Below are 10,581 nucleotides of genomic sequence, written 5' to 3'. Positions count from 1 at the left end.
GCTTGATGTAAAAGTGCTATATATATATGAATATAGTACTGCAGTTAATTCATAATTCAAATGGTTCTTTTCATTACTTCATGGTCTCTTTCATATATTAGTCATTTATTTTTTGAAGATACTTCATAGTAAATAATAAAAGTTGTTTCGGTTAATTAGCTTGAAAGTTTGATGCAAAAGTTCTACAAATATATAATATTGCATTTATAATTCAAGTTGTTCTTTTCATTCCGAGTAGTGTATTCCATATATATGGAAAGGGATTCATTGGTTTATATATTGTTTAGTGTTTGATCGTACTTCATAATGATTAATATAAGAAAAAAAAAAGAAAAGAAAAGGTTTGCCATAGTTTGTTTCGGACTTGGTTTGGGATTTTTGTAAACCCAAGTTCTTTCTTTGTACAAGGTATTCATTCGCCAAAAGTGAAGACTATTAATAAAATTGGAAGTACTGTCCCTATTACTAAAAAACAAAAAAGAAAAGGTTTGTCTTAATGAGTAAGAGAATTTAATGCAGAAGTTCAATGAGTTTAGTTTTATGTGATTGAGAATGGTAGATTGAAATGACCAATAAATATTGTTGGATCTACTTTATTTTATGTCTATTTCTCTCCCACTCCATTACATGACTCTCAAATTCGGATAATCAGTACTTTAGGAGATCTTGGCCGTATATACATGGCAGCCAAAGCCACAGCTTCCAAAAAACTTTTAGGAACATAAAGTCCAATCTCTTGTAGTGGAGGGTATTCACTGCAGCTGCAACAAGAAACATGACTTATATGGAATAGATGGATAATGAAGAACGCTTGGGCCCTTGGTAAGGTTCTAAAGTCTCGTTATCAATTCCTGTGTATAAAGTGTCAAAGATGTTTATATATAGAAAGACCACTCATGTGTATGTGTGTGTGTGTATATATATATATATATATATATGATACGGGTGCCAAGTAAGGAAAGTGAATAAAGAGGAGCGTCAACGTGATCGACGAGTCTCGCACAATAAGAAACTTTCTCCTTTAATTATTGCTATGTTTTGGCAATAATATCGTTAGCTTTAATTACGTATGTTGCTTTATTTTGGAAAGTTGAGTATATCATTGTATGAGAGAAATGAAGAAGTAATCAAGAAAATTATTATTCAAACTTGTTTTGAAAGAGGCGGGTTCCTCCTCAACCCAACTGTTCTTGCAAATTTTATTCAATATAGGTAAGGCACGTCGACTCGATCTGGCATCTTTTCCAGTTGAACCTCGCTTGACTCATTCCATCGCCAAAGCTTGTAACAATCTTCTTATACTTAAAAGCATTTATAATATATGAACAGTAATGAACCGTGATTAACAGTAATGAATAGTAATTATTGTTTAACATTTTTACCCATCAATGCCCTTGGTAGTTAGGTGTTATTACGATTTTAGCCTTTTTGTGTTTTACTTTTTCCATTTGCACTTTGTCAAACACTCTTATTTGATTTGTCATCACGGTTTTAGTCTCTGGTTTTGTCAGCCAACCCTTCATATTGAGTCGTTAGATTTGATCCAACGGTGGAGGTTAAAACATTGAAAATAAGCTAACTTAAATAGATAATTAAAATATAAATATCATATCATGCATTTAAAATTAACTTTAATTTATAAAATACTAATATTTCATTATTAAATAAATGATGAAATTTTGCTAAATATTTTTAAGAGAGTAAAACCAAATAAATAATTAGAAATTTTAACATAATTTAAATCTCATAATAATTAGGCTATTTATTAATCAATCTTATATACTCTTTTAATATTGATGATTGTGAACTAACATCTAATTCAATTATTCAAGATTTTGTACTGTATGCAGGGAGTCACACTTTATTTACGCTTTAGACACACTATTTTCAGGAATTTTGTTTTTTCTTCCAATTAGACAAATGTGGCAAACGTGCTTATTAATTTGAACGTTAAACCACTGCTAGCGTGTGTGTGTATATATATATATATATATATGTATGTATCTCAAATACTCTTACATCTGGACATTTTTATTTGCAAAATTGCTGTTGTTCATTAACGTAATGATTTTTTGTTTTTGGTGAGGCCTGTTTTGGAAAAGTTGGCTGGTAAGACATCTGTGTGGGATGCTTTTATCTCCTGCGGTCATATATAGAAGCCTCCCTCAACGTTTCTGCAGAATTTGAGCAAATTTTCAGGTCGAAATTGGGAAAGACAGCAATCATCGTACCTCCACCACGGAATAATTAGATCATCGATCATTGCCATCATTTAAAGACAATACGTTTATTATATATTTACTAATTAGATCGATCGACCATATATAATATTGTTGTATTGAAATTGAATAGACGTATGCCACGGATCAATAAATTGAGAAGTTGTATATGTTAAGTTTTAATTTGTTTTACCAAGCTTATATACTCCAGGAGTACGACCCATTAATTTGCATTGGCAAAAATGCTAGTGGACTCGATCAAAGTTATTACCCCTCAATTATTTTAATTTTTTAATTTAATAATTAAGAAAATGACCATTAAGAAAATTGTGTTTTTTTTTTAAATTTTTTTCTTAATGATTAAGGATATTAAAAAATTGTTAAAAAAAATGTAAGGAAAATATATATATATAGACTAGAGGTACGCCTAGCGGTAACCTCTGGTTGGCCTGCTAGCACTGTCCTTTTGCATTGACGATTCTTAGATTTTTTTTAATGAGAAATTTGACATAGAAACCTTACACTACACATCTCCGTTTAATCATAATTATGTGATTTATCATTATTGTTCTTTTATTTTAATGCTTAAATATGTGTGTATTCAAATATAAGGATAAAAATAACAAATCACATATTGATTATGTAGATCTATATCATATATGGTGTAAGACTTTCTTATAATATTATATATATATATATATATATCATTGTCGTTCTATCGTCTTTAATGTGATATTATAAGAAGGTCCTCATTTTTGCAATTCAATATTCCAACAAAAATGCTTGCTGCAGTCGTCTGCTGCCGTCGTCATGCAAACGGCTCTGACGTGGACAAAATAAAAACGCACCGTTTCATAACCCAAATCGCACCGTCTCAGCATTTCCCCAGATCCCTCCCTCCTTCCTTTCCCCTTCCTTCTATTTCAGTTCGCCGAGACTCTTCATGTTCCTCTCCCTCGAAGACGAATACCTCTCTCCCATTTCCCTTTCCATTCCATTTCCTTCTCTCTCTGTGTTTCTCTCCCTCGAAGACGAAGACCTTCTATTTCGCCGAGCCCTCTCTCCGTTTCCCTTCCATTTCCCTCCCTCTGTGTTCTCCCTCGAAGACGAAGACCTCTCTCCCATTTCCTTTCCATTTCCCTCCCTCTCTGTGTTTCTCTCCCTCGAAGACAAAATGGAAGAGAAAGAACCCTAACCTAGCCCCTTTCGCTTCATCCTGAAACCCTAATCTAAGAAGAAGGTATCGACGTGGAACTAGACAATCAGTCGCCCCAGTGATCGTAGAGTTCTGATCGTCTCTTCAAACAGGTATCAATTCCCTTCAACTATTAAGTTTCCCAAGAAGATTTTGTATGTTGGGATTTTATTCAAAATATCGTCAGTGTGATTGAAGCTTTGATTTACTGAAAACTATGCATTCCTTTGAGTACAGAGCTAACGCTTTGTCCCATCTAAGGGAGTGATGCCACGAAGACGAAGAAAACCTTTCTCTAGCGCTCTGTATTTCTCGATTCTTCATCTTTGTTCTTCGTCCTGGTGCGTTGTAAGTATGGTGTTTCTAGACCTGGAATTTGATGCAGATGAGGGTCAAAGCACTATGCTACTTGTGATTCCAAGGATCCTCTCAATTTCAAGTGAAATAGGTGGTATTGGTTTAGTATAAAACATAGAGCCTTTTGATCATTTTACTTATAAACATAAGTAAAATGATACATAAGATACATGTTGAAAGCTTGGACTTTAGTAGCATCTTAGAATATTGGGCATATGCTCGAATAAATCACAAATGTCATTGTCATTAATCCAAAATCATGTCATCTGGTAAATTCATGGACCATCAAATTTGTGTGCTTACAACTTGTTTATCTATTTTGACTCATTTATTTAGTTTCCATCCACTTATCAAAAAAAAAAAAAAAATTTACTTTTCATTTGTTAGCACCTTAACTGAATAAGATCTCTGTTAAGGGGAAGCAACTGGCTGAACTTTCGTGAAACACATTAGAAAGAGAGTTTGGGGTTTAAGATTGTGATTTTTTGTCAAATCATGTGAACTTTTCTTAATGTCAATTTTCTTCCTGCAGGAAAATGGACATAGTAAAAGAATGGCCCCATTTCAAACTCGTCCAATGGGTCGGCTTGGGTTGCAAGGAGTTTCAGCCACTCCATCGTGAAGAGAGTTGTTAGGGTGGATTGGATCTTCCAGGTCTTCTTTTCCTCATCTAATCACAGAAGCTTGTGAACGAACCCGGGTTCAGGCACAATTACATTTAATTCTTTACTAATAAAAAAAAAATTGTATGGTAAACACATCAGTATTTTATATTGGATGTATACTGATAGACTTGAAATAATTATGCACAATATCATTTGCTATGTTGTAAGCTATTGTAGCTTTAATACAAAGATCTTTGTGTTGTATGTAATAAACACATTTTTTAGTCAGTTTGTATTGTTATCTGCTTCTACCTTTTATATTCTGGTAAAATTTATTTTTCCTTCCAACTGGCACGTTGATCCACTACTAGTGTATATATATGAGTGGGATGTACTGTGGTCTTGGCTTGTGGATATGATGAGACTAGTATGAGCTTGAGTTCCAAAATTTCCTGAGCTGTTGAACTGGAGCACCATTGCAAGCATGGGACGTTGACACAGCAATGGCACTGCATATCCTACTCAAACCACGCAATGTCACTTGTGCATATCCTACTCAAACGAGGAAAAAGTCCAAAACTTTTGGATCTAGCAATGCATATCTTACTCAAACCACGCAATATCACTTATGTGTGGCCGTATTGGTGCGATTGGCCATTTGCACGTAAATGAACCTGGCAATTCATTATCATCCTACTCAAACCTGGCATTCCTCAATACCATTTGGCCTAATTGCATCACTAGGAATATAAAATAATTATAAAAACTTTCTTCCAAAAAATACTATCACTATCCAAACTTTCTGAATATAAAATAATTACAAAATCTACTTCTTCCAAAAATTATAGGAATACCCACTTTCCAAGCTTTGTGAATAGCAAATAATTACAAAACCTATCACTTGCAAGATATCTTCCCACAAAAATAATTACAAAAACTATAATCACCAAGCTTTCTTCTTACAAAATTAATTACAAAACTTATCACTTGTCAAGCTTGCTTTCCACAAAAATAATTACAAAAACTATAACCACCAAGCTTTCTTCTTACAAAATTAATTACAAAACCTATCACTTGCCAAGCTTGCAAAAATTAAAATTCAACCTTTTTACACCGGTTGTGATCCATCACAACCGAGGGAGGTCCGGTTGTGAGCCATCCAACCCAAATAAATATGCTAGGATTAATATGCAAATATTAATGTCATTTAAATATTACAATTAAATTGTGCAAAATTTAGAAATGTTACACTTTCTTGGCTACCAACCACTGTTTCTCGGTGCTGAGTTCTACTACTGTCAAAAGCTGAGCTGTCTACAACAAACTGTTTATAAATAACAAAATTCTTATGACATATTAAAGGCAGGACAATTTACCAATCATGATAGGGAAAATATAAATAGATATATTTCTAATACCTGCACTTGTCTAGGATTGGTGATATCTACTTCTGATGGCCCAAATAAATTCCTGCGCGTGCCCATGGCTGGTGTATTTCCTTCTAGTGTATCTCCTTCATCTCTAGTGTATCTCCTTCATCTCTCTAATAATAAAGTAACAAGTAAAAATACTCTTTCATCTAAGTTTATGTTATAAATCTAACACACATTCACATGTTTATTTTTAATTCTCCCAATATTAAAACATGCACTTGTTTGAGTTTCCCTCTAACTTGTGCTTTCTTCTTTTTGGCTTTAACCTTCTGCAACTCTGTCTCCATCCTAGATGCTCTCCTTAGAGATGGGGGTATTCCTTTCCCTTTGACAACAAGTGGACTCTTGACTTGTTGTAAACTACCAACTGCAATTGTGTCCTCTATCATAAAACCAGTATTTGAACCTATTATGGGTAAAGAACTGTTAAATAGGACATCATATAATTATAGAAATTAAGTAGTTATTAAAGAAGTAAACCATTTTAATAGCCTTTAAAATTCGTTCAGTATAAACCTGTTTGGGTCAAAGATAAGTTGCGTGTCTGGTTGCGATAACTCTCAGTCATTTTATGTATCCTCTTCTTTGCATCTTCAAATTGCTCATTAGAATCTGCCGCATAAGTTATCATCCCATAACACATATTCAACAGAATTGAATGTCTATTACCATTTGGCCTCTGATCCCTTGCGTCATAGCTACTGCGGATTAACGTGTATCTCCTCTTGATGTCCTTCCTCCACCAGTCTAGAATGTACTGGTCTGGGAATGATTTTATACCGTTAGATTTAAATACGGCCAAAATATGCCTACACAATATCCCTTTCATTTGAAATAGCCCACATGAACACTTAGCATTGCAGTCATCCTCATTAAAGTCCACTGAATATGTAACCAGTTTAGTAAACTCCTCAATACGAACTTCATCTTCTACCAAATAACTCTTCATTACACCATTCGATGTAAGTAGAAATGGATTCAAATCGAGCACACCTATTACTTGTTGCTGAACTTCCCTAAATTTAGCATTAGTGTACAATTATTGGACTTTCTTTTCAATTAGAGATCTAGATATGCAGGGAATGGTTTGGCCAAATGACTAGAATTCTGCATGATTTTCATTCTCAATTTTCTTCCTCAGCGCACTGTCAAACTGGTTTACAAACTCCTTCAAGTTTGTCTTTGAATGAACATAACCGCCAAAAAAAGCATTCATACTCTCGCTGCACTGGGTTGTACTCATTCCAGCCCATTCCAGCCCAAAAGTGCTCTCTTAGGAATACCGGTACCCAATGCTCATGCTCCGCATATAAACTTTTCAACCACGCATTTTCTTGTAAGTCGTATGTGTTAATGAACCCAACCCAACATTTCTCAAACTCCTCAATTGTTTGTGTGTCGTACACACATTTCATCAGTTGAGTTTTCAGCCCACTTCTGTAGGCAGCATACGACTCAAGCTTCTCAGAGACTTTCTTCAGTATATGCCACAGGCATAATCTATGTCGAGTTTCTGGAAAGACAATAGCAATTGCATTTTTCATTGCTCTGTTTTGATCAATAATAATAGCCTTTGGAGCTATACCATCCATACACTGCAACCAGGTTTGAAATAGCCATGTAAAGGTCTCCGTGCCTTCACTGGAAATCAACCCAGCTCCCAAAAGAATCGACTGCTCATGGTGGTTTACACCAAAAAATGGTGCAAAGGTCATCTCATACCTATTCGTCAGGTATGTGGTGTCGAATGTGACCACATCACCAAAATACTAGTAGGCTGCCCTACTACGTAGATCTGCCAAAAAAATATTTTTTAATCTCCCGTTATCGTCTAAATCCATCAACGCAAAAAAGTCGTTATTCTTGTACTACATTCTCATAAAATAATCTCGAAGTGCTCTAGCACCACCAGCATCAAGTCGTAGATGTCGTGCTTTGTCGATGTAATTACGACAATTCTTTTCCAAAAATGGGAGGTTCTCGAAACCACCTGCGCCAACGACAAGAGATCCATAACTCTTATTCAGTCGGATGCCAGCTAAATCGTTTGTGTCTAGGACTGTTTTAACGGTCTCACTCACTTCTCTGTTACATCGAAAGAAGCGGGATTTCTGTGGACTGAGGCCGTGATTATGTGTTTTATAGATTGTTGTCAACCGCATCTTTCCCTCGACTCTTAAGGCATTAATTCTTGTCTTACAGTCCGTCTTTCCCGTCGAACGTGGGTTGGCGACATTGGAACTCTTATTCCGGGCCTTCCCACCCCGTGCACAGCCAAGGGTGATATATCTGACACTTTGATCCTCTGATCTCTCACTCCTTTGTGTCATTACCTCAAACCCGTATTTTTTAGCATAATGTTTATAATAGCTCAATAAATCTTCAAACGAATTGAACTTCATCCCCGACTTTGACTCTTCAATGATATCATCACCATCCGACGATGGCACTACCTGTGGTGTACCGGTAGTGCCATCGTCAGTTTCTCGTTCATCTGGTCTATCCAACAGTATTGCTTCATCAACTCTAGCAGAAGTACATGGTGCTTCAGTCTCTAGACAATCGGGTCTATCTTCTTGACCAACTCTTGCGCTCGTTGCGGAGCTTATAGCGATAAATGGCCTCAGAGGTCCCATACCATATTGAAATGGGTAACCAACGTTTTGCTTAAAACAAAAAAATGAAAACATTTAAACTGCTTCAAAAAAAAATTAACTTATAATTAAACGACAAGAACGAAGTTGAAAAATTACCTGAATGTTGCTTGGATTTTTGTTGCCATCTCGATATGGCAGGAAAGCTGGTGACCATGCAGGCACTAGTCCAAAGCAACCGTGCATGTAATTTGGATAGTTTAGTAGACCAGTTTGAGAGATGTTCTAACATAATAATAATAATAATAATAATAATAATAATAATAATAATAATGCTAAACATTGAGTCGCAATAAGTTTTTTAATTATGAAATAACATACTGAGTTTTGAGGATTTGAGCTAGATGGTATTAGCAGAGATGGGTGTTCTTCCCCTTTTCCCATGCCCTGTACAAGTTGTTCAATATTCAAGGTCAGTCTTTGATAAGTTTTCAGGAAAATTAATTCAATCCACTAAGAGTAAAGACTAATATTGTACATACTTCTTCCCAGAAAAAAAAAAACTTAGCAAAATTTAATTTAATTAGCATCAAATAAGATTTACACATGCCACTTTGCATGTACCAAACCCATCAATAGCGATGACTAAACCAACTTTTCACATGCCATCCTCTGTTCATCCAACTAGAAACATATATTTAACAACAACTAAATCATAATAATTAAACCATAATATTTAACCAGAAAATTAATATTTTCAACCAAGAAGAAATTTCTACATATCTAACTCTATGCAGTGCAAAACTCTTGTTAACAATAACTAAATCACAAAATGCTGTGGGAAAAAAAAAATAAAATTTGTTTATCAGTGAGCAAAAACTAAATCTTGTTAACAATAATTAAATCACAACATGCTGTGGAAGAAGAAAAAAAACAAAATATTAGTGACCAAAAACTGAATCTTGTTAACAATAACTAAATCAAAAAATGTTGTGGGAAAAAAAAAACTAAATCAAATTTGTTTATCAGTGAGCAAAATCTAAATCTTGTTAACAATAACTAAATCACAACATGTTGTGGAAGGAAAAAAAAATTAAATATCAGTGACCAAAAACTAAATCTTGTTAACAATAACTAGATCACAACATGCAGATTCAAGCACAAATAAGCGTACGTATTGGTGGCGACGGGATGACCCACGAAAAATTGACACACGAAACTGACCCACGTCGCTTACCCGAAGTGCTGGCCCAAGAAGCTGACCCATGTAGGCCCACGAAGCTGACCCGAACCAAGCCCACAAGCTGACCCAAACGACGCTCGGGCTTGACCCACACCAATGCCTTACATTGACCCACCCAACAACGACGCTGAGGCCAACCTTCTGGGTTCCACACGATGAAGACGCCCAGCCCGTGGGAGTTGGTTGGATCGAAGAGCCTCTCTCGCGCACCCTCAGATGGGATTTGCATTTCGTTTCGTCCGTGCGAGCAGAAGCGGGAATTCGTTTTCGTTTGGGTTTCAACTGCTTTTGTATTCCATTTCGTTTTTTTTTTTTTTTAATTATTAGCTGATGTGGCATGACTCCACGTCAGTCGACTGCACAACGTCTACATGAGATGACTGTGTATAGCAATTCTGATTAATAAAACCATCTGCATTTTCCTCGTTTCATGTAAGATATAAAATCGCAATCTCGAACGGATGTTTCTTGTTCACAGAAGAATAGAGAAAAATAGTAAAGAGTTGTCTCGATCATTAATAATTTTCGGAAGAGTTATTCTATATAGAAGTCAGCGTGTAAAGTATATCATTATAAGACTTGATTGGTAAGAAATTTTATTTTTAAATTTTAATTTTAAAGGATAATGCTAGATACAATTATAAGATATACAAGTATGCATACTTCTTTTAAAAAAATTGGGTTCTACCATTAAAAAAATTAATTTTTTATATAAATCTTAAATTTATCCCTTTTTCTAAAAGAAATACGTAGAGTCTACACACTAAGTTGAAAATAAAATAATTTTTCATTATTTGTCATCCAATCATTATAAACCAAGTAAAAAGATGATGAATAGCAATTCATAAAGGGGATTAAGGGGATGGTTAATATTTTTTATAAATTTTTATGTTATAATTCGTTATGGTCAATGGCAACCACAGCGGACATTGGAT

At 34.9% G+C, this 10,581-nt stretch overlaps 2 protein-coding genes across 2 annotated transcripts; both read right to left on the bottom strand.

The window, feature by feature from the left end:
- Window positions 1-5,621: 5,621 nt before the first annotated feature.
- On the bottom strand, window positions 5,622-6,758 carry LOC121244167 (protein FAR1-RELATED SEQUENCE 1-like). The gene is made up of 3 exons (XM_041142198.1): window positions 6,326-6,758; window positions 6,049-6,215; window positions 5,622-5,690 (listed from the first exon to the last, which is right to left on the bottom strand). The coding sequence occupies exons 1-3, from the start codon at window positions 6,756-6,758 to the stop codon at window positions 5,622-5,624; spliced, it is 669 nt and encodes a 222-aa protein (XP_040998132.1).
- Window positions 6,759-6,908: 150 nt separating this feature from the next.
- Window positions 6,909-7,524, bottom strand: LOC121244166 (protein FAR1-RELATED SEQUENCE 7-like). Its single transcript, XM_041142197.1, has 2 exons — window positions 7,093-7,524; window positions 6,909-6,989 (listed from the first exon to the last, which is right to left on the bottom strand). Exons 1-2 carry the CDS (start codon window positions 7,522-7,524, stop codon window positions 6,909-6,911), a joined length of 513 nt encoding a protein of 170 aa, XP_040998131.1.
- Between the last annotated feature and the right edge of the window lie 3,057 nt (window positions 7,525-10,581).

The sequence above is a fragment of the Juglans microcarpa x Juglans regia genome, chromosome 8S (genome assembly GCF_004785595.1).
Source record: "Juglans microcarpa x Juglans regia isolate MS1-56 chromosome 8S, Jm3101_v1.0, whole genome shotgun sequence".
NCBI classification, from domain to species: domain Eukaryota; kingdom Viridiplantae; phylum Streptophyta; class Magnoliopsida; order Fagales; family Juglandaceae; genus Juglans; species Juglans microcarpa x Juglans regia.
The sequence above is the reverse complement of the archived record's forward strand: the minus strand, read 5'-3'. Positions and strand labels throughout refer to the sequence as shown.

Coding starts and splice junctions, on each gene's coding strand:
- LOC121244167 (XM_041142198.1), bottom strand. CDS start 6,758: ATGAAGAGTTATTTGGTAGAAGATGAAGTTCGTATTGAGGAGTTTACT. Junction 6,216..6,325: donor CTTATCTTTGACCCAAACAG/GTTTATACTGAA, acceptor TACCCATAATAG/GTTCAAATACTGGTTTTATG. Junction 5,691..6,048: donor CCAAAAAGAAGAAAGCACAA/GTTAGAGGGAAA, acceptor AGTTTGTTGTAG/ACAGCTCAGCTTTTGACAGT.
- LOC121244166 (XM_041142197.1), bottom strand. CDS start 7,524: ATGACCTTTGCACCATTTTTTGGTGTAAACCACCATGAGCAGTCGATT. Junction 6,990..7,092: donor AGCATGAGCATTGGGTACCG/GTATTCCTAAGA, acceptor GTTCATTCAAAG/ACAAACTTGAAGGAGTTTGT.